The sequence below is a fragment of the Chaetodon auriga genome, chromosome 20, assembly GCF_051107435.1.
Source record: "Chaetodon auriga isolate fChaAug3 chromosome 20, fChaAug3.hap1, whole genome shotgun sequence".
Taxonomy (NCBI): domain Eukaryota; kingdom Metazoa; phylum Chordata; class Actinopteri; order Chaetodontiformes; family Chaetodontidae; genus Chaetodon; species Chaetodon auriga.
Genome location: NC_135093.1, coordinates 14423900 through 14448637, shown reverse-complemented (window position 1 = coordinate 14448637; position 24738 = coordinate 14423900). Strand labels below are relative to the sequence as shown.

General features: G+C 45.1%; 1 protein-coding gene across 1 annotated transcript in view; it reads left to right on the top strand.

The window, feature by feature from the left end:
* The window catches only part of snx29 (sorting nexin 29), a 114856-nt gene that overhangs the window by 12567 nt on the left and 77551 nt on the right, over positions 1-24738 (top strand). The window contains exons 12-14 of the mRNA XM_076759604.1: positions 1307-1370; positions 1988-2116; positions 15686-15771. Of these exons, the coding sequence (XP_076615719.1) occupies positions 1307-1370; positions 1988-2116; positions 15686-15771 (279 nt within the window). The remainder of the gene's footprint in view (positions 1-1306; positions 1371-1987; positions 2117-15685; positions 15772-24738) is intronic.

The window sequence follows — 24738 nt, the reverse complement described above, 5'->3', positions numbered from 1 at the left end:
TATTGATTGATTGAATAGTGTCCCAATGTTTCTTCCCACCAGCCCTGTCAAATGAGCTCGAGCGGCCCTCCATTGATATGTTATATCATGTCTTGAGTGTGTTGATTTTAACTGACTTTAAGCATAAATTTATTCAAGGCCATTCATTATATGAACCCTGGATGTTGCCATGACGTGTTTTTCCCACACATTCAGCCTGTCAGTGTTGAGGCTCGGTCTCTTGCAGCCATGCCAGCAGCCTGGCTCCAGACTGATGTGTCGCATGTAACTGTTGGATTGATTGCCGTGAAAATTCCTAGAGAATTTAGTGATTGCCTGACTTTGCATGTAGTGCCACCAGCAGGCCAAAAGGTAACACCATGCAGGCATTTCATTCTTCTGAGGGAGGAGAAGCAGATATTAGTTAGTATCCATGCAGGTATGAATTCTACACATTATGGCAGTTTTCAACAAAACATTTTTCAATCAGTAGATCTTTTGATTTTCATTTGGTATTTGCAGACATTCCAGCATTTTCAAAGCAGCTGATCTGACCAGCGTTTAGCCAGGGTACTTTGCAAGAGCTCAGTAATTATATATTGTATATTATATGTTTTATTTTGCTGTAGTCAAGAAGGAACCTCTGTTACATCACATATGGACGGCAATGGCACCCTGAATATTTTGCTAAGGGCAAACACCAATATATCAGTGAATTCATAAGAGTGCTAACAGGGTAAAAATGGCTGGTGGTGAGATGTGTGAGCCCAAATATCCAGGAAGCTGATGGCTTTCACAACGCGAATATGGAAACACGAATACGACAAAAGACCAACTCGTACTTTCTCATCTGACTATAATCCACCTGGAATTGTGTTGTTCTCATTCAGTTGGTGTGTGCTCCGCTGTCTTACATGAGTGTGTGTTGCTGAAGTGATTTTGGTTTCATATTTTCTTGATAAATAATTGAATGTGACAGGTAACCAGTGTTTTCCTCCCCTGCATTTATCTTGGATGAGTTTCTTTCTCCGGAGTTTTAGAGTCGCTTGTAAAAAAAAGAAAACGAATGTGTGTTTTACCGTAGCAATAAAAGTGCTGTGTGTGAGTCAGGTAGGTCTCACTTTGTATGACTTCTGACTTTATCACAGCCGTTCATCTTCGGCATGCAGCACAAGTGCGACATTAATCCTGAAAATGGGATTTTGTTATTTCTACGTTTGAAAAACTGAGGTTATTAGTTTATGCATATTGCCGTGTGTCGCCTCGGTGTGTGTGTTTCAGGCTCTTCGAATGCAGAAATCTCACTTTTGCTCTCTCTCCTCTGCAGTGGAGCTGCGTCAGGCCATCGTAGCCATGATGAACAGGAAGGACGAGCTGGAGGAGCAGAACACGTACGTCGGGATGCGTTCTCCTTATCTGCTGCTCGCGAACACACACGCGCCTCCACACAGATACTCACACTGGAAGAAGATATCGAATGACCTTTCTCTATAAATCCAGCCAGCTCACTTTCCTTTCATCCTGGGATGTGGGGTTTCTTTTTTTTTTCGTGCTGACTTGAGGGCAGGAAACTGTTTTTGTTTGTAGCAATAAGCCACCCAGAGACTGTGATTTACGCTCATTTAACAGCTGCAGAAATACGTCGTGGAGCAAGCTGCAGAGCGCCCCGTAATGACCACAAATCACAGGATTTGTGATTAATCGTAAACAAATGTGAACCGTCTGCCAAGCCGTGTTTTGATTTTTATGATAAACTGCGATTTGTACTCGGGGCATTAAAGCAACAGCGATGCAATCAGAGACGTGTGTTGATTAAGTGCTTTTTCTCCGAGCTGAATGCGATTCAGGCAGACAGTTATTACTGCAATTAAAGAAGCTTAATAATGTTTATCTGATTTATTTGATTGCCAGAATGTCAACATTTAGCATGTCTATATATAGAGAGGATTTAGAGGATTATCCGAACGTGACGTGCTCATAGGTGCGATCGACTTTATGTGTTCGGCAGGTCTCTTCGCAGTCTGCTGGATGGGGAGATGGAGCACTCAGCAGGCCTGAGGCAGGAAACCGATCTGCTGAAGAGGAAGCTGGCAGAGCTGGAGGAGAGACACACAGCCAAAGTCCAGGCACTGGCCAGGTGAGAAACAGCTGGGATGTGAGCCCAGCGAGCATCAACGCCATCATGTCTGCTGCGGAAGAGTAAAGCCGCACATGCCAAGTTAGTTGTTCAAGGAAAAAACTGATGCATCCATATCAACCATTGACACGGATTAGAGGTGAACCAAAGCGGAGACAGTGTAGATTTACCTGCTCCTCCACATTCACTGTTTCCAGGATCCCACATGGGAGTAGATTATTATATAGATGAAATATCTTTGAAATTGATTGACAGATGTCACCTGGGGCTCTTGGAAATTGTAACAGGTATTTATGACTTTTTTTTAATTTTATAATAGACCAAGCAGCTAATTGATTTATCATGAAAAACAGTCTGCAAGATCAATCAATAGTGGGGGGGGTTGGGGGGATTAATTACCAACCTTGAAATAACTAATCAAGAGAGAAACAAAGCTTCCACAGCACAAGCACAAAAACACTGACCCACTAATGATGCCAAGATTTTTCTTCAGAGCTGTAATATCCTCTGTGTCCACCTATGGAAGTTTTCTGATGCGGTCCTCTGTGGCTCTGGCTGTCTTTTATCGGTTTGGGTCGCGTACCAAGAAATTACAGTATTGACAGTCACCTGACACACGTGCCGTTCCCTCTAGACAACGTGCACTCATTTGAAATGTCACTGTTTGTGTTGCTGATTGGAGGCATTTTGCTGGAAAACTCTGAATTTGAATCGTTTGACATCAATGATTGTGTCATTGTTACTGACCATTAACCCATCAACCCCCTGCAGATACTTCATAATGGCGGTTATGAGCCGTGGGACAGAACATTTTTTTTTTTAATGTAGATTTAATTGCGTGGCCGTCCGACCCGTTTGAATAAACCTGTCTCACATCAGGCATTTTGACTGGTCATAGCAGGAAGCACACAGGCGTCACTGATGACGTTAACGATGGCTGAATGCACTTATTATTATTGTTGGCTGTACCTCCATTTGACAAGTCAGCACACCTGTAGTCAAAGATGCCCAGCAGGTAAATGAGCTTTTGTCTTCGCTCCATGTTTTCATTGCATCTATTTGCAAATTTAAACCAAAAAGTCTTCACTCATTGTGCAAAAAGCTCTAACAGCCCTGAGGACCGTTTGGCTGATTGTGCTGGACTGTGCCTCACACCCCAGACCCTCACCCCAAAGGAAGATATCTATGCAACTGTCACTGTTAAGGGTCCACTGTGTAGGATTTAGTGGCATCTGGCACAACCGACTGAATACCCTTCGCCTCAACCTCCCATCCATGAGAAGAGTGGCTGCATGAGCCTACGCTAGCTGCTAGCTCACAAAAAAACACCAAAGGCGCTCTCAAAAGCCTTTGTCTGTTCTGGGCTGCTGTAGAAACATGGCGGTGCAAGATGGCGGACTCTGAGGAAGAGGACCCGCCCCTCTGTAGTTATGAAGAGCTCATTCTAAAGCAACAAAAACACAAGGAATCTTATTTTTCGGTATTTGTACACTGATGAAAACATACTCATGTTCCCCCTGCTCTTACACACTGCTTTTAAGTTCCACATCCAGTTCAGTTAGCTCGCAATCACTTCTCCCCTTTTCAGGCTCATTGTGGAATGTTGCATTTCCACATTTCACACATGCACACACTTTAATCCCAATAAGTGGCCTCCTACAGTTTCCCTGAAAGTGAATTGCGTCACCTCTACATCTACAATTGATTGCCCGTATGCCAGAAGTCTTCAGGCGAGCCCTGAGCCCTTTAAATAGAGGATTAGTCATCCTTCAGCAGTCTGAAGTGAAAGCCCCAGCAAGTCTGTGTTCGGATCGTAGCCTCCTACGGCAAGTCGAGCCACCGATTGTTGTGCCGCCATTGATTCTGACTTGGGACTCGTAGTTTTGCGAGGACGGTGCAATGTGATGATTTTCATGTTCACACGGAGCAACTTAATGGACTTTAAATGCCAAGAGAGGTATAGAAACGGCCCCGTAGCGCCTCGCTCTCCCTGCAGGGGACCGTGACATGCAACGATCTTTTCCGCACACACTCCGCAGACACACAAAGCCGACGCTGTAGTCCACAGCGAAAGCCCAAGTGCTGCTTTTCCTTCTCAGGCAAATCTGTCTCCATCAATAGTGGCTATAAATACCACTGAAGGAGCAGCTAGCCACTGAATGAGGGCTGGAAGCTGTCAGCGTCATTCAGTGAAAGGGGCTACTGGCAACGGTTGCTATGCATCCCACAATTCTTTGGGATACTCTCGCACTGAGGGCGAATTGGGAGTCAGTAAGCCCGACATGAGATCTGACCCTGAAGAGTCGCGTCTTGAATGGACGGTTGGCCTTCTTGTTTACTGACAGCGAGCTGCAGCTCTTTGTTGCTGCTGATGTAGTTAAAATGTTATTTTAGACTGTTTATTTAATCTGCGCTCAGATGTTTGTCTTTGACATCGGACGCCGCTGCCATTAGAGGAAGATGTCGTCAGCCATCCGCTCATTTTAGTGCGTCTCTGGGCAGTCCTGCTTTTACAGTAGAGCAGCATCCCAACCCAAGGAAGTGTGTGCGTTTGCTTGTGCGCACGTGTGCGTGTCTTGAGCCCGGGTGTGTACGGGGGTGGCAGAGGATGAGCGAGCCGCCATAGATAGATTTCGGCTGACGTGGACTCCGGCAGAGGGGAGTGGGCTAAATTGAGCTGCTGCTCGCTGACTGAGTTACGCAGACACAGAACTCAGATGTGCAGCCAGGACCCTTACTAACACACCCATCCAAATATAACATGAAAATCTAAGGCCCTTACTCACACACTGACACATAGCAGCCCACCTCCTCACCCTCCAGGCTGAAGAAGTCCAGGCGCGCACGTAACCATCCTCATGTATGTTCGCGTACACACACACACACACACACACACACACAAACACCTCCTTCAATGCTCTTATGACTCTGTTTATCACTTGAAATCTCAACCACTTGCTGCTGAACTTTACATGCCACTCTGTGCTTTTAGTGGCAATCTGCAGGATCCTGGAAGTGTTTGCAGTCAACTGTTCTAAATGGGTTTCCTGTTATTGAACTTTCCACTGGTGGAAAATCAAATACCGCAACGTTATTGTAGCATCATTTTGAGAAAGCAATCGTTGGTAATGTAGCTGTGACAAGTAAGCAGGAGCAGACGTCTGGTGGTCATTTTACGCTGCTGCTGCAACACTGAGGCAAGACAACAGAAAAACTCGGACTGGCTTCTTGCCGCTTGGAACAGCAACCGAGTAGTGAGAATACAGACGAACGATCTTTCTGATTGTGTTGCGTAATTAGCAGTTAAGCTAGGTGGTTGTCGAGCGAGTGGCCGACAGCCGTTGGATGGTGAAGAGGCTCCCAGGTTAACGTTTAAGCACATATTATTGTTTTATAGGTCAGTCTGTGAAGCTAACGTTAGCTGACTCGGCTCCAGCGTGCAGAGCTGTCAACAGAGAGGGGTGGCTGCTGATCAGAAGGTCAGGGGTTCGATCCCCGCCTCCTCTGTTCTGAAGTATCTTTAGGCAAGCTGGGGTGTGAGTGTGCGTTATAAAGTGCTCTATAAATGCAGCCCATTTACCATTAGTCATCAGATATAGGGCTGCAACGATTAGTCGACGTAATCGATTACGTCGACAACAAAAATTTGTCGACGCGAAAATTTAAGCGTCGACTAGTCGTGTTATTGTTGTAAATTGCTGTATGATAAAAACACACGGGCCGCTTCATGCTCATCTGTAACTGCAGTGCACCACAGGAAGTGCTGGGGGCAGTATCGCTCGCCGTTTACATCCCGCAAGGAAACAGAGAAGAAGAATGTACGAATTATGGCGGAACGGACAGAAGAAGAGGCTCAAAAACTCCAACCTAAAGTTTCCAAAGTCTGGGAACATTTCACTGAAAATAAACCAGCGAAACACGTTAAATGCAAATTCTGCGGAACTCAACTCTCATTCCATGGTAGCACTACGGCGATGCACGAACACCTTAAACGCCGACACCCCGGAGCCACTGTATCATCACGTACCGCAGAGAGGTGAGTTCACAAATAACGTTGATACCTAGTAGATGTTTTGAAATTACATTGTCAAGACCTGGCTCGTAGGCCATGACAAAAAATGGTGAGACAGAGGTTTGTAGTAGAGGTTAGCAAATTTATTTAAATCATAAAGCAACTAGACAATGCTAACTTGTTAATTAACCATCAGCCTACGATGCACGTACATAATACGTTTGTGTCGTACGTCTATCAGTCGGAAAATCATGGAGGAAGCTTGCTTAGAGAACGCTAGTTCACTTACGTTAATGCGTACTTTACGGCAGTAATCAGTGAATTACAGGCGAAGCTGCTTTGACATACTTAATTTTAGCCCCTGTCGATACTAGCGTTTATACTGAATTGTAAACCTCTTTCACTTATCAACTGTGTGATTTGGAGCATATTAATTCGATATTTAAGCTGTAAGAAATCTGTGATAATTTGTTTCAGGTATTTAACTGTGATAAACATTGTATGTAATCTTTAAATTGTGAAGTATTATACCTCTTTGTTTTGTTCTCTTTGTTTTAGTTGTGTTAAGCAAAGGCGCGTGGATGAGTTTGTCATGAAGAGAGGTTCATGCACACCCCAAATGGCTGAAGTCCTGACACAGAGCATCCTCAACATGATAGTCACGGACATGAGACCAATATCCATGGTTGAGGATGACGGCTTCAAGCAGATGATCCAGACCTTTCATCCAGGCTACACCTTGCCATCCAGAACTCATTTTACAAAACTAATTGAAGAAAAGTATGAGACTGCAGTCAGTGACATTAAAGATGCTCTTAAATTAAATGAGAACAAGATTGCCCTGACAGCTGATGCCTGGAAGGTTAAGGTTAACTGAAGCTTTTTTGAGTTACTTGTTTACAAAGAATTTTTGTTAATACCACTTGCACTTTAAGTTTGTATCATTTAATTAATTTATTTTTTATTGTGGTCACAGTGATATATGTTGAAAAATATATAAACAATGTTACAGATACATGTTTTATGTGTCATTATTTTAATATATTTCTTTAAAAACATATGCTGTCAGAGTATAACAGGGTAACTTTCACAGGTGTGAAGGTTTATTAAGCAAGTTAGGTTAAACAGAAGTCCAAAATATGTGCTTATAAATGAAGAAGATAATCGTGACTAATCGAAAAAATAATCGATAGATTAGTCGACAACAAAAATAATCATTAGTTGCAGCCCTAATCAGATATTAAAACTTATACGTCGTCAGCTCTCACCAGCAGATCGTCATCACTGGAACGACTACAGTCAGTGGCTGTTATTTGTGTGAATGCCGATTCAGCAGCATTCACACTGTTTCTCCCTCTCGCTCATTGTTATTCCACTTATTCTCACTTTTTATTCTCCTCCCGTATGTTTTCGGTCGGCTGTTACTTCTGCCTACTCTCAGCTGCAAAAATCATTCCAATGGCAGCGTGTTCATTAGGCTAATTAGACTCTTTATGCTTCTTTTATTTTTCGAAATATTAGGCTCCAGAAGTGCTTTGTGATACAATTCAGGAAATTCACACACATGCACAATACATATGATTACACAATTTCGGTTTCAAGAAAGCTCCTCAGGGTGTCTTTAATTGCCTTTAACAGCAGTTGGACGTCAGTCTGAAACGTCTATGGCCTCACATCTCAGCATCTTCACAGCACCTTTAATTGAGTTTCTGCCCCTGCTAATGATCACGGACATTGAGCCGTTAAAAAAAAACTGTTGCTTTAAAAATAGATGTCCAAAACCAAAAAACGGTCTCGCTCTGAATGTCTAACCCTCAAACTGATTCCCTCCAGTATAGCGCGCGCACACACACACACACACACGCTCAAACTCTCTTTCCCAACAACTATTTCTTGTCCCCCTTTTTAGACGTCAGTTGGCAGAGCAGAAAGCAGGCCTCTCACAGCAGAAAGATGGGAAGGCGGCCAGTCGAGTGGGCTCGGGCCAGGAAGTGGTAACTCGTCACTGCGAGAGGGGGCGGTTGGACAGGCGGACGCGCACACACACACACGCACGCACACACAAAAGAAATGGGAGCAGATGCCTTTTTCTTAGCTGGCAGAGCGGCCGCCTTTTCTCCAGGCTGTCTGGTACGGCTCATCTAAGTAATGGCAGAGAGAGAGCGGCTGTGAAGTTTGCCTAGTTTACTTGTTGGGAGTGTTTAGGCTCGCTGTTTTCTTTCTTTGGGAAGTCAATTATGTCACTCAGCCCAGGGGGCCTTTTTCCTTCAGTGCTGAAGTTTTAACAACCCAGCCCTGCACCCCATAGCCTTGTTGTGCCTGAGCGTGGATATATATATGTGTGTGTGTGTGTGTTTCTACAGCTCTGGGCATTGAGCCTTTGGAAGTGTGACACAAGAGTTTACGCTTGAAGTTCTTTTTTTTTTTTTTTCAGAGAGGCTGAGCAGTAAATTGCACTCGGGAGCATTACCCAGCGACTGCGCTGTCTGTCTCTGAAGGCGCCTTTGTACCTCTCATTTACTACTTCCAAACAAAACCAGACCGTACCTGAAGAACAGCCAATTTAGCAGTGTTTATTGCACATTAAGACGAGTGCCGAGCACCAGGATAATAAAGGAAGGGGTTGGGGGAATACAAGAGAGAGAGAGAGAGAAAAAAACCCACCCGCCCCGGGGCTTCGACTCAGCTTAAGTAATTACTGCGTGTAGACGAAGTTTAAGCTTTCCTCTTGAGATACTTTTTTGCTTGTTCTTCAAGAGGAGATGGGATCGCGTGTCCTTCCTCTCTTTCTAATAGTTTTTAATATATTTTAGCTTTCAAATCCGCAGGAGCAGCAACAGCTTATTCCCACTAAAAGCTCAGTGCAATACACAGGTAACAGAAAACATGGAGGTGAAAATGAAAATAGCAGCGATAAATAAAATAAATGATGATAATAGGAGTGATTAGATTTAAAAATGCTGATGAAATAATCAAGTTTAAGGTGACTGTAGCTCACACCATGACGAGGGTGCAACACCTTTTAAAGCGCTTTCACCAAAGACAGCGCACGTTCGAGGAATGGCATGCACGATTTGCCCATGTGACCGAAGGCTGCATGTACGGCTACATAAGGAAGACAAAGCCACTTTCCTTATACAGATTGCCGCGATGTGTGCGGAAACTTGAACCGGAGACAAATTGCGAACGTTTTCAAAGACGATGGATTTGCATGCAAATGTAAAATATCACCATAATCAATTGCTGATAAATGTGCTGCTCTGATTCATTTCCTCGCACTGAAGGAAAAACAGCACTTGTTGCTGTAATAGAAACCCAACTGGAGGCTACAGCGAGTCTGCAGCCGGTAGAGGTAGCGTTTCCATATATTCAGTAATAGGCTGCCATGTCTGTTTTTCAGGACGTATGTGGTTTTCTCAAATAGAGTGCGGTTAGTCATATCTGATATCCATTTTGATGAAGCGGAGGAGCAAATCTGACTTTCAAGTTAACTTTCTGACTTCTCATCGTGCCCTCAGTAACACAGCACCTGCATCACGTGCTCCAGATTGCAGCTTTGTGGGTGGAGAACATGCTGTTCTGACATGGGTCAGACCGTAGATCTTCATCTATAGCGATGCCCACGTCAGATCTCCGCCTCCTTCTCCGTCGATGCAGGGGTTTTTTTTGGACATTGATCCAGCATTATTGAATATACCCTGCTAATAAATGGCGTGGAGCCATTGTTACTGTGAAGCACCTTTTCCACCTTTAGCGGTTCAGGTAAAGTTATTTGTTGAGTGTTTGTTAGATAAATGTACTGTAACGTTGCTCAAGATATTTTATCCTTCTATCATGCCAAAGCTTAAAAATGTTCTCTCTTTTAAGGTGTTTTAAGTGACAAATCACTCTTCATTTTGAGAGTTGTAGTGACCTCATACCAGGTGGACTTGGGTTTTGGGTTTTACTAATTATAATTTTTGCTTTCCATTTGTAAATGAAATACTTCTTACTGCTTCATCAAGGTCCTGTAATACAGTTTGTGACCAACAGGGGGCAGAGTTTGACTCAAACAAACACGGCCAACGTCTGATTTGAAAATGTGAAATTAGCGAGTCGATGCCACACGTTTTTATCAAGAGTTTAAAAGATTTTCTAATAGTCTTACACTTTATGCTCGTCACTCTTTCACACAAAATATTTACAGTATCTTTCACCCTCAAACGCTCGCCGTTTCTCCATCTTTCACCGTCTCCTTCAGTTACCATTTCTTCCTCTCTGTCTCGAAGGCACAGGGCCTTATCGTCCCGTGCACAAACACTGTCTTTCACATGGAAGAAGATGAGATGACTTCAACAGTTTTATTGGCCGGCATAGTTAATAGGCTTATCCTCTGAGCAGACATTCACACTAACAATATTTCTGGGTCAGACTATTGCCCTTAATGAGAAAGTGGCTTGTGGCTGGCCCCATATCAGCTGGACCAAGGATGCAGTTTTCACAACAGAGATGCCGAGCAAGGACTTCACTTCCAACGCGCTCATTTAAAACTTTACTGTCCCTTAAGGCAAAGAAGACACTCGGAGTTTCAGATGAGTTTCACGCACCCCACATTTCCGGCGAGCTAACGTTGACGAGGAGCAAAGCCTCAAACAACTTAATGGAACATTTTTCACATGGAAAGCATCAACAGAGACACAAACCTGCAGCTTCTTGCTACAGTTTTCAGGTTGAGAAATTTGTTGTTGACGCTCCCAGGAGCTTTTGTAGTTTGGTTTTATTTGGCATCCTTCATTCCTCCATTCATGATAGACTTGCCACAGGTGTAAATGGGCCCTTAGTCGATTTTTGGTTCTCAAACTGAGGGCCCGGGCTGCCCAAGGGCTCGTGAGATAAAATTAAGTGGCCACAAGATGAGGAGCAAGATAGGAAAGAAGAAGAAAAAACATTTCACCTGTACAAAAGTATGTTTCAGCCATGCTAGCTTCCACCTCTGTGGTCCAGATTGAACAGCTTTTGCACCACCATGAAGTCTGTCCAGCTTAAAACATGTGTGTGCGAATGAGTGACAGACACAGAGAATGCCTGACGATGTCGAGGCGTGTGGCGGAGAGCTTTCTTGTTAGCACCGAGCGGGTTTATTTGCGCGTGTGGGGGGGCAAGAATTTCTGTGCTTGATTTAGCACGTGGCTGCCCGACATGCTGTACGACCTGAGGGAGGCCGCTCAAACGCAGACAGGACACAGAGGCCGTGTTTCACACCTCCGGGTCATGTTTTATCAGTCTCCTCTGAAATTGGATTTGAAAACATACCGGGCAGTTGAGGCTGTTGTTAGAGCGATGCTCGCTCATATTTCCAACCCAGTTTCCCTCAAGACTGCTTATATTGTCAGTGCACGTTATAACGTCGGTGTGATCTACACCTGTGTCAGGATTTTGTCTGGAGCGTGCCTGTCTCCATCACCTGATATGAAAATGTAGAGGATTTTGTCTTCTGGTTATTATATCGGTACATCTTTTGATACCGGAGGTGCACTGGGAACATGCATGCTGAATGTATTCCTCCAGTGTCAGTTATACGTTCTGCTTAAGTGCAGGTAAAATGTTATCTGATGACCGAAGATCAAATTATGAACCATCTGTATAAACATGCACTAAGAATCAGTACTTAAAGCTCTAACACATTAATAACAAGCTGGGCTGATATGCCCTATTACTGTTTAGCCTTTTAGCGGCTAACAAGGCCACAGTTCATCCAATATATTCCACGAGGTGACATTTTTCTTGTTTAAACATCCATTTTGTTTTTCACATCGAGCGTCGTTTTTTTTCCTCTTAAATGATGCAAAAAGCAAGCAAATTACATCAGCAGCAAACATTTCAATTGTATGAGTGGGTGATCAATAATTCAGCAGAATGTGTTCATTATCGGGCCGCTGTAACCTGAAAAGAAAATCTATTCCAAGCACCGGCGCAGCGCTTCAAGTATTGTTTGTTCGGAGAATCGTTTATTCACAGCAATGAAAGTCTGCTGCCGATAAATGATTCTCTGAACAAAGAAGACTGAGCAAACAGTTCTTGAATAACTGAAGAGCTTTTGGGAATTCGTTTCCATTGACAGCATCTTAAATTGTGTTGCGCCATTAGAAATAAATTATGTAGGTACATAATGGATTGCAAGCATTTAAAAAACCCAGCCTAATGGAGCAGGTTACAAAGAACGGTTGATCCCAGGTAGCAGCGATGCCACTGATGGCACAGCTTGTTCTCAGTCCTCAGCACCTGTGGAGCTTTGCGAACATGTTTGATCAACATGCTCACCTGTCTTGTGCGAAAGGGTATTAGAAATGTTCCAGCGTTTGAGCCCTAAGGAAAAGCACCGTGTTGTAAAAGTAGAATTACACAAACAAAAGCAGTGTTAAAAGTAATAATATGGTGATTGGAAATTGTCCTTTTTTGTGGCAGCATTTTGACACGTCCCAGCTGAAAAGCAGAGATGGGATTAATAACACTGATGAGCGCCATCAGGTGTCCTGATGTTGATGCGTTAATGCTGTGACACCTGTGCTTTTGCTGTTATATGAAGTCAAGATGTCTGCTGTGAAGGAGGTCTATACACACATAGGAAATTCGTTTCTTACACATCCAGCATATTCAGAACAACATTAGCACGCGTTTGGTGTTGCGTTTCTGCACACCAGTTGAATGGAAGTCCAATATTTTGTCTCTTTTTTGCTCTGTTTTTGGTCTCCGCCAACTCCTTTGGGTAACATCTGGCCCTTTAGCTGCTAAATGCTAACTTTTTTCTGCTGTTTGGTGGCGGCAGTGTAACCGGATTTGGCTGGTATCCACCCGGTCAGGCTGCTTTTTATTGGATTGGATGTGTTTTTTAGTGGCTTGTGATAATGTTGTCTATTCCCCTCATTATTCCACTGAATCTGTGCCTCCTCCTCTGTCGTTTGCATCATTGAGATTGACAGGACACTAAATCCAATAGACAAAAGCCCAAATAACATTTAAGTTTATCACAGCTCCTTTTTCAAATGTAATTTGAAACTCTGAATTGTAACCGCAGAGTTAAGCGATAACTCTAATCAGGTAGCTCTCTATGAGTGATGCCTTAATGTCTTTAAAATGCTTCACCTTTGTAAAGATGAAACGGTGTCATCTGTGTGTCTGCGTGATTCTAAAAGGAACACACAAGACACCAGAGCTGACGTAATCGAGGTATGAAGCTTGCTTAAAGTACATTTTTTTACCTGAATGTCAAGTATCACTGCCAGTTCACTCACATTTTGCCAAATGCTGTGATCTGCTGCTGTAACAACACAAGACTCATTCTCAGTAAAATGAGACGCATCTGAATGACTGCGTATCTCCCAGAGCCGGTACGCGAGCGCATACACTTTGAGCAAGCGGTGTGTATCCGCCATAATTTAATCAGCCTGGAACAGAGTCTGGGCTGCGGGTGGTTGTGATAACAACGATGTGGACGGCTCCTCGGAGAGCTCGTCATGTGGATTCAGGAGGTCTCCCGGCAGGCGCTTCTTTTGTTGTGGGGAATGAGGGCTGATAAGCAGGGCACCAAAAATCACCCGTGGAGAATGAGGGGTGGGGGGACGGCGGCGGAGCAAGACAATGGCTGTTAAATTTAACCGCCAAGGGCATAAAGCCACACTCCAACTCTGATTGATTTCCGCCCCAAAGTCGATGGTGTTCAACCGGTTACGGCTTGTAAGGAGGCTGCTTCTGCCGCTCACTTCTTTATCAGTGTGTCTGCGTCCTCATCCGTGGTCAAACACACACACACACCCACCCACACACACACACAGACACACCACCCCTGCTCTAAGCAGTGCTAATGTAGGACTGTAGCTTAACTGGGCCGTAGATCTGACGTCCTTCACACCTGTCATTAAACTGCATCTTCTACCCAGACTGTGTCTCTGATGTGGCCGATGTGCTCGGACTTGCTAAACACAGGTCAGAGTACACACCACTGCCTTTAACTGATAATGCGAAGTTCACCACAGGCTTGGACGCACGTGTCCCCAGCTGCAAAACCCCAACATAACCACCAGGAAAGTGACGCAGGCTACAGTCTCGAGGCTTTGCTTGGAAATAAAATCATAGGTTTTATAGATAGATATCTACTGTGACATGCTTTTCTGCGTAAGTCATATCAAAACTGATCACAAGTCCTTGGTATAAATGAGGCCTCTGGCTCCCAGCAAGTGTGAAAGGCCCTCTCTAGAGCCAGTGTTTGGCTTGTCCGTTCAGGGCCGCTTTAGAAACATGGTGGTGCAACATGCTGGGCTCCATGGAAGAGGACTGATCGTTAGGTAACGAAAACACAACTATTTTTAGTCTGAGGTGATTATACAACAATGAAAACGTACTTAGGAATATGACATTCTTTTTCTGCCAGTGGATTCCTCTAAATCCTACACACTGGTGCTTTGATAGGACATAAAGGGTCTAGCTCAAATGAGACAGAACAGCTCCAACCGGCAAACGGCACTATTGTCCACTACTGTGGACAGTAGTGCCCGCCTATCACGCCCTTGCACTGGATCTGATTCTCAACATTCATGTGACTAAAAATCCACTGTTAACACCTTCCTTTGCTTGCTCACCAACCATCAATAGTGAGTTAACAATCAATTTTGAACTGAAGCTGGGATTCTGATTATCCTAGACGATGTGGGGTCACTAGCAGACATTTGTGTGACGCTTTATTGTGAGACGTTCATTTTTCTTTGGTCTCTGTTTTGAACCTGCCTCTGGACAGGAGGTGAATCAACCAATCAACTTGCTCTGCATGCCGGTCCACATAACCACGCCTTGTTGAGATAACTCCAGTTTCAAATCTAACAATCCAAGCTGCATGCTGTATGTGCCGGCGATCGAACCAGCGACCTTTCAGTTGGCCAGCCTGTCTACCTTTAGGCCACCCTGCCTTCAGTGCATGAAAGCGCCTGTCCAAATATGTCTCGGTCCACCTACGCAGCTGGTTTTCGTAATCATATCCTCAGTTCATCTTAAGTGCACTTCTACCTGGAATTTCTGGCTTTTGCACAGAAAATCTGATTACGGTCGAACCATCGATACTCATGTTTAATATCAGGCGGGCTCTGAGGCACCCGCTAGTGGCATGACTGTGGTTGTGCTCGAGGACGGTTGAACCACGAGTCAAGTCACATCTCTGTAAATTTATCTGTGTCTGACCAACCTGGGTTAGATTTCAGATGTTTTTATTTTCATCCTTCCTCAGGTGACAGGATGTCACAACAAGTTTCACATCGTCTCCCTCCACCGCATGCTGTCATAAAGCAGAGTAAACAACTTCCTGTTACCGGCTCGGTGCAGCTCCCAACGTCACCGGACAGAAAATATACCCTCTGTCACTTTGTGCATGGTAGCATCCTTTACGGTGACAACCGCAGCCAGCAGATGAGCGTTTTTTTTTGTCTAAATGCACAAGTCTGCCATGCTTGCATGCGGTGTGTTGCAGTCACGGCCTCCTTAGTTTCAGTGTTCTGTGGCTATAAGCTGTGCGTTTGTGTCTGTTTGTGCAGGGAGAATGAGGTCCTGAAGGTCCAGTTGAAGAAGTATGTGGGGGCGGTACAGATGCTGAAGAGAGAGGGGAGCCAGGGCAATGACGGTAAACAACACACACACACACACACACACACACACACACACACGCACGCACACACTGCATCATTATAACCTGAAATTAGATTTCATATCTGTGTCCCAGTCCATCTATTTTGCTCTCGAACTGAAACGCTCACAGATGCACACACAGAAAAATAAGGTCATCAGTTTCCTCCACATCCCAGATCGGTTCTGATGCGTTTCTCAGGGGCTCAGATGTCCAACGTCCAGTTTTTATGGTGTGAAGCTGTCAAACAGTGAGCGAGCCTCTCACTCACGGCCTCTCTGATTTGCCCTTTTTTTGGTTTTTGGGTAGATTTGATAAGTTTGACTTTGTTACCCCGTTGCTGGGGGATGTAAGCGGTGCTCTGTGTAAAGACGGGCGAGATAAGCCCCTGCTGTATCAAAGGCAAATAAAATGGACATGGCAGATTATAGAGGGCCACATAATGGCTAATTGCATTTTGGGGGATAGAAGGGAGAGCGGTAATCTGTGACGCCCCGAAGGGTTTCTGTGTTTGTTTGCAGGTTTTGGTGGGATGGAGAGGTAAAGAGATGTGTAGAACTTTTCACTTTTAAAGAGAGCAAACAAAAAAACTATTTGATGCTGTAAGTTTTTTAGTTTTGATAATGCAGCATAGATCCAGCAGAGATTTTAGTGATTGTGTCCTTATTTATTTATTTAAGCATATAGGCAGAAGAAAAAAATCTGTTTATTTTTATTTTTAACATTCTGTCTGTGATTAAAAAAAAACACTGATAAATGCTGGTTTTAAAAATCCCAGTTATCATGGTCAACAGACAGAGATGCATAGGAATAGGTGAAATTCTTCTCTATTCCTATTTTGCTTATATTTTATATTTTTGGCCACTTTGTGTATTTCAATATGTCCTTATATAATGGTTTTATTATTCTGTCCTGCACTATGAACTCAAGTTCCTATAAAGTTAAGTCAACCCAACATCAAGAGTAATTACATTACTTGTTACTTTACTGTTGGAACTCAGCCCAGCTCAGTCAAAGGAGCCTCGAAACACCTCCAAAGCCTCCACACCAACAGATCACATGTTCTCTCCTTAACACTTGCAGAAATAGACAATGAGACATTGCGATTTAAGCAGCCGGCCTACGGTTTGGAGGTATTTACTGACCATCAGCAGCGTTCTGGTCTTCTTGTGTGTTCCTTTCACGCTCACACAGACTGAGGTGACACAGGGGTGAAACATCAAACTTCAAGTACACGTGTGTCTCATTTTTTTGAGTTGAGAAAGTCAAACAAAGCAAGGTGCGTCGATAGCGCTCACTTTTTAACCAAGCACAGACCTGCGCAACCCAGGCCCGCGAATGGTGCCATGTTTAAAACATCACAGCGGTTTCACATTTCATCCTGCTGGTTCCTGGCAATTACTGCCTGTCGAGCAGAGCCGCCCAGCCCGCTGACACCGGAGAGCGCGGTGAGGAGGAGCACCAACGATGGGAGATGATTGGAGGGAGCGGCGGTGATTCCCTCGCACATGAACAGGCACTTATTACCAGGAAATAGCCATCACCGATTGGCGTCTTGACAAACCTGGTTTGTCTTCAAGCCTCCATTAGCTTGTGGCTCTCCTCTGCTTTTTGCCCTTCTTGTTTTAGCGCCACTCATTCTCCTTCTCGCTCATGTTGACTTTTCATTCTCCCATCATTTATACCCTTTCCCTCTCCTTTCTCACCTCTCATTCATCCGTCGTGTCTTTCCCGCTCCCTCCATCCTCTCTCCCTTCATCCCGACAGGCGTAGTAATTCCCTCTCCACAGCGACGTCTAAATGATTTCATCCTTCCTCGCCTCTGTCTTCTCCTGCTAATGATGTGCCTCGTTCCATCATGCTTTGATGTTGACTACCACACTCTGCTGGTATGTGTGTATGCGCGCGCGTGTGTGTGTTGAGAGTAGAGCAGGATGTTTGAGCAATTTAGGGGAGCAAAAATCGGGGGGGGGGGGAAGAAGATGAGGATGAATTGGTGCACAAGCGCCCCTTTTTCATGTGCTGTCAGCATGCTTCCCCGTGATCAGCGCGCTGCCGTTTTGAAACCCCTCCTGTCTAATGATTGCGCTGCAGACGTGATCTCTCGAACGCTCCTCAGGCGCTGTCAGCCCCACTGACATCCCACAAAAGACGCCGCTCCTTTCTACTGTTTCAGAAGTGATAGTTATTCTTCCCTGCGTGATGCCGCGTCTGTTGGGGGGTGTCCCCCTCTCTGCTTACACTTGCATATGAGAGAATGGTACGTTTGTGTTCCTGTCTGTTCCTCACACCAGTGTGAATTGCGCGTTACATGCATGAATACAATATGAAAAGATGCAAATGGCGCCATAGCTGATGACAGGACGTGCGTGTACTTCATATGTCACATTAGCGGAGCTCCAATTTGTGCAACGTCGAGGTGAGTTGCACATTTAAGTGCTCTAGATAGGTGTGTGTATGCGTGTGCCTATGCATGTGCGTCTGTCATTAAAAGAAGCCATTAGTCAAACCCCGGAGGACTTGTAGTATAACAGTGACAGTCATGTTTACTGTAAAGCAGAGTTAGATGAAGAGAGAGAGAAGCACTGAGCAGCACATGTAGAATCATCATCACACACACACTAACCCAGTTTCACACAGTTCCCCCGGCGCTTGAAGATCCTGGAAGGTTTGCGCAAACATAGGAAGTCTGTACAAGTTTTGTTTTTCCACGTGAATCGTGGCCTTGAAAGAGCATGGTTTTCTAAATGACTGATGTACGCAGGTCCTCTGAAGACCCACAGGATTTATTATAATGGTTAGCTCGTTTGTTTGCGCAACACTCCAAAATTTATTCTTTCAACCAGATGCTGTGTGATTGCACCCAGTTTCATCACTTTGCCCCGACTCTCCGCATCTTTCTCTGTTTGGTACCCGATCCAAAACAGACCTGTTTAAAACCAACCCAGTATGAGAAGCATAGATTCCCAATAACCAAACAAACAAGCCCAGTGAGACTGGTTATGAATAGACCTGCTCCAACGTCACTCCAACACCCGAAGATGACTTCATTTACGGTGATGTAAAGCAGAGGCTGGCTCTGGATGTTCTACGTCACTGGGGCGAACGGTTCGCGTGGTGGCAGTCTGTCGGCTTGACCGATGCGAGCGCGTGAGGAACAGTGAGAGTTAAGGTGTAGAGTGCTTTTGTTTGAAGCCAGTGATAGCAGATCAGGATTGCCAGCGTGAGAAAACACTTGTTTTCTCAGAGAAGCTGCGCTATCTTGTCCTCAGTGGAAGCTCGCCGTCTCTCAGAGATAATGTTTCAAGACGTTTCATTCTCCCAGGAGGAGCTTTAGTGGCTGGCTGCTTGACCGGCTGCTGTTTGACTGACCGCCTTACCCGGGGGATTGATTCCCAGAGGGGGCTAGTCGCTGAACCAGGGGGAGACGGGTTTCACCTCGTCCCCCAGGGATGGCTGATTGCTGCACGTGGTCTGCTGAAATTGGCCCGCTGTGCCGTATAGAAAAGAGACTCGGGGCAGAGATCAGGAGTTATTAACCTGTCAAGTGCTGGCTGGGCACGCCAAGGACACTCGAGGAGATCGATAAGGGGTCAGAGGGCAGTTAGTCTGGCGAGATGGAATACCCTCTCTTCCAGTCGAGAGCTCTGTGATCGTTCCATTTCCTCTCATTTTATCTGCGCGGTCCATTATTCCTTTGCATTAGTGCTGTTGTTTGTGCAAAAATGGGAGGGAGAGACCTTAAGCTATGAAGGAAAAATGGGAATGGGAGGATTCTGTTTTTCGTTTCAACCGTTTTTAACCCCCTCCTCCTTTTTTTTTTTTTTTTTTAAATTGACTTTTTTTTTCCCCTTGGCCACCTCAAATGCTTACAGATTCATTCCCACTAGAGGTACATGTCTTATATGTTTGTCTTTCAGAGATTATAAGCCTTGTGTAGGATCTATATTTTTAGATTTCCCAGTTTTTATGATTTATGTTTGAATAACGCCTCCTGTTTGTTTTTCCCCCCTTCTCACATGTGTTCTCTCCACCGGGGTTAGACGTAAACCGCGGCCAGACCTGCACTTTGATTCATTCTGCGTTTCGCCTGTCACTGACTACGTGTCTAATTCGCCCATAAATAAACCCGCCGCGGACAGCAGCTTATTCATCTCCAATAAGGAAATGGATTACACGGCCATTTAAAACCCAATAAGCCTCCCTTGCTGTGCCCTGGTCTCTCCTGCTTCCCCCGACAGCCAGTGGCCTAATGAGTGAATGAGAGGCATTTGTCAGCGCCTGTCTGCCCTAATAGGAGTGTGTAACTTATTCATTACACACATAGATCTGCGTTTATTGTCCCTCTGCCTGCTCCGCTTTGCCCTTGTAGGGCCTCGGGGAGGTCAGGCATCCTGTTGTGAGGTGAGGTGTCAGCTGTGTGTGTGTGTGTGTGTGTGTTTGTCGGCCTCGTGCCTGCATTAAAGCGTGAAGGTGCGTTCGCATGTTAATAAAAACTTGGATTGTGGGTAATTATCTTGTTTTCCGGGGCTGACCTGCTTTTGTTAAACCAACAATACGGTGGCGTGGTGTTATTAAGAAGGTGGATTTTCATTACTTGTTAACTAGTGAGTTGCTGAGTGCGTTTGGGGGTTAATGTGAGACAGGCGGCGACGAGAGGGGGGTCATTAGGAGGCAAATGTGTGTAGGTATGTGTTTTGCCAGGGCAAATGTGCATATGTGTGCACGTTCATATACTGTATTAGGGTTAATTATCTTTTTGCGGATAAGTCCCACGTCCCTTTGAGCGAGTGTAGGTGAGACTCTGTGTATATGGTCGTGTGTGCAAAGCCTAAATTAAACTGTGCATTAGCGGCTGGAGGTGGGTAAGAAACTTGTAACTGGTGTGTAAGTGGTTTATGTTCTAAAGTTATTTACATCCCAGTAGGCCGACTGTAAAAGAGCAAATGATGAGTCATTCTCTATGTGAATTGAGATTAATTGTGCCCACACATTTAGCCTCAGATCACAAGAAGAGAAAGCGGGCAGCAGCTCACATTGTTCAGCCTCTCAGGTCCTAATCCAACAGATTGGGTGTGTTTACCAGCTCCGAGGTGTGAGCGACTTTCATTTATTCAGCAGAGGGTGGTCTGTTTGTGTGTGTGTATATATATGACAATTAATTCCACTCACACTGTTTATTTACCTGGCACAGGACAGGTGATATATCGCATATTGTTTGTCACAGGTGGGGCCAGGTGGTCGCCGCCCGATTCCGCATATGTGAGGATTTATGCACCTGCGCCGTCTTATGTCACAGGCGTTACCATGTGGGCGCAGCAGGGGTGCGTGACAGATTTCATCACCTGGACGGATCGGTGTTAATGAACGTTTTAATCAGCTCGCTGAACGCCAGAGCCTGCTGAGCGCCATCACGTCCGCCTTTCCCTGAGATAAATATGGAAGAGCACGGCCGAGGAGGGAAAGCACCCCAGCGGGGCCGTAGATTCCCATCTGATGCATCTTTTGGCAACCAAATACGAGCACTCGTTTGACTCGCTGCCGTTTTTAATCACAATATGATCATGTAAACTTTGCGATGTTTGGCTTTCTCCGCTGTCAGCTGTTAAGAAAAGACACAAATTAAGAATACAGACAAACATGTGTATCATAGAATTTGTATTGATGCTCTCTGAGGGTTGAGATGTATCCATGTTTATGAATCAAGAGCAAAAACCGTGTCCTAGCAGGTAGAGCTGAAGTTTGAAATCAGTTGCCTCCTCGGTGTTCCTCCAGCCGTCCACCGTCTCCTTTAGTCCCGTCTGAGTCGATGCCGTTTGTTTATGGAGTTATTTGCTCTCTCATCCAGCTGAATTGAATATCTAATTCTGCACAGTTCAGCTCCTTCTGTCCAACGTGCCGCAGCTGTGCAAGGTGGGACGAGGGAGAAACGCAACAGGTGTTTTTTCCCAGAAGCCCGCGGTGGAAGACTGATTGTCCTCCTCAGTGCCAGCATTTGAATGAAAACCCGTGAGCTGCACCTTCGCACGTTAACTGTCAGATCCTCAAGGAATTGCCAGGGAATCTGTCACCGTCTCGCTTTGCAAGTCCAAATCGCTTTATAAATCCATTTGCTGTGTTGAAAGCCCCCTTGAATATAAACTAATAGCCCAAACAGGTGAATCTAAGTGACAGCTAAGATCTCTTACTTGTTTCAACTATCAAATCATCTTCAAAAGGGATCAGAGAAGAGCTTACCGAGGTACAGAGGGATTTTCAAGCTTTCGGGCGACTGAGGCATTGTGTGCGAAATTTGAGAGCAACTCAATTTAAGGAGGACGGCTCTCATATTTGTGCTCATTCAATCCTCTCGAAGCTTTGTAATGGAGTGAGGTGTCTGTCTCTGAGACTGGATTAAGCAAAGAGAGAGCGCGGCTCTGAGTCTGAAGAGCGAGGAGACAGAGGGAGCCCTCAGGTGATGCATCTGGAGATTCACCTCCTCTCTTTCCTCGGGGTGTTTTCTGAATTCACACACACACACACACACACGCACACACACGCCTCCAGGCCATTGCTGTACCTGGTGCTCAAAGTCTCTGTGAGCCGTCTCTCACCGCACAGGTTTGCATGTGCGTGAGACTCGGTGTGTTTTGCGAGAATGCACCGCTTGTAAACTAGTGTAACATCTCCTCTTACACCCCCCCCCCCCCTCCTCCCTCTCTGCCTCCCACCTCTGTCTTGGGAGTGATTGCATCTAGTCCCAGCTCGCCTGCCGGCCTCTCAGCTAGTGGAGGAACCGGCGCCGTGTTAGCAGAGGCCCTGCTAGCCGCTCATTTACTGCTGATGATAACACGGCGCAGACTTACTTTCGGCCCGGGCAGAGACGAGGGGCTAAATGAGCTACAGAGCAGATGTCGTGGACAGAGGGGGCGACACAGTGGCGGATTGTTCCAGTGACTGTTGTTTGACTTTGACGCACGTGTTTGCTGCAGGGACACAGAGCTGTGGCGGGCGGGCGCGTGCATCACGAAGAGCAGACGAAGAGTTTGAGTGTTTAAATGGGACGTTTTAATTACAACAGCAGCTGTGCATCCGACACCTGTGGCGCTCCACACCTCCTCCCACGGTTGTCGCAATGCCCTCTGGGTAGGAGGTGGAGGCTTACAAGCTTACTTTAGTAGCAGTGATGTCACCGGCTTCGGTCGGTCCGAGAGGGATATTAATCAGAGCTGATGGGGGCTCGGCGACAGCCAGCCTACGCCCACACAGAGCTGATAATGAAATTGTAGGAGCGTCTGTCTCTGTTGTCCTTTCCCCTGCCAGTGTTGTCTCATCATGCCAGTAAACATTTTGGTCGGGCATGAGCATTTTAGGTATGTGCAGGAAAGTTGAGGTCGTTTCCCACCTTGTGTTTTCTGTTCGTTTCGTGAGGTGGCAAACATCAGAACCAGCCAAACATCTCCGGCCGCACTGCTAAGATTTTCTCTCTGCTCTGATTAGTTACCGCAAAGTGAATGCACAATGTGATCAGTCATTCACTCTGTCAGTTTGACAGATCGTCACACATCTTGTCTCACGATCAATTTAAGTCCCGGATGGCTGTCAAAACAGTTGCCTCACTTATTAGATATTCAGCCTTTCTTGTAATACAGTCGATCTTCTCCTTTTCCCTAAAAGTCAGTGTTATACTTCATAAACTTGTAAAGATTTCCTCTGATATTAGCAGAAGAACCACAAGAACATTGATGTTGTCTGTTGTTAGTGTTTGTAGATATGAGGATAAAAAATCATTTACACATTAATAAACTCAAAACTCGCTCTGTTTAAGGGTTAGATTGTAAGCAGCATGCTAACACGCTCACAATACCAACATGCTAATGTTTAGCAGGTGTGTTTACATTATTAGTTTAGCATGTTAGCCTGCTAATACTTTTGCAGGTAAGTACTGGACAAAACTGCAACTTAACCCGATGATGATAAAGTTTTAAGGTTCATCCTGTGGTAAACTTCAATATTTGTGCCATATTTCATGGCAAGCCAGTCTGGGCCAAAGTGGTGGACCGACTGACATTGATATCACTTGCTAGTGTGGCTAAAAATGGAAGGATTTGAGTGCTTTTGGGCTTGTCTGTTCCTAATTGCTCTATTCTTTAGAGAGCAGCAGCCCCTGCAAATTCAAAGGGAGGCAAACGTGCGGTGACGTAGGTCGTGATTAGAATCGATTGGTGTAATGGCAGGAACAAGGGAAAATAACGCAGCTTTGAAAGGGAATATCTTAACCATCCTCCTGCTCTTATCCGGTGTCATTTTCATTGAGGACACACTGATTGAGCTTCTGGACTTTGATCAGTGAGATTACAGGCAGGCGGTACGAGGACGACAAAGGTCGAACCCACAATGGCATGAAAAGTTAGTGCAGCCGGAGCAGGTTCGTGTAGTAACGCTACCGCCAGACCGCTAAGAACAAGGCAGAAAGTTAGCAGACGTTCCAATTTATTCTGCTCACCAGTGTTCCTCTAATAATAATAATAATAATAATAACAATAAATTTAGTTTAGAGTGCCTTTCAAGGAACCCAACGATGCATCAGCAACACAAAAAGAATCATTCCTCTTGTCTAGTTTCAGATTGAGTCTCCAAACATGTGGGAGTAATCTGTTTTGAGTGATATGTCTCGGCTTGATTATGAGTTTTATTTTTCTTTTCTGGAGCACTGCTGGGATTTGGATATGAATATTTAGAGTCTTACACAGATAACTATCCACGCTCGTTTGGAGCCTTTTCATTTCAAACCCCATGGAGCCTTTGAGAAGCCGCCGCAACCCTCTCCTGAATAAGTGCCACCAGCAAACCAGCAAATCTCTATCTCTTTATCGCTGCCTCAGAGCACATTTCACCCCCTCCCCTCGCACTAAATCACTGCTTCCTCTAAGACCTCCCCCCTGCCCCCATGTATTTGTGTGTGTATATGTGTGTGTTTGTCTA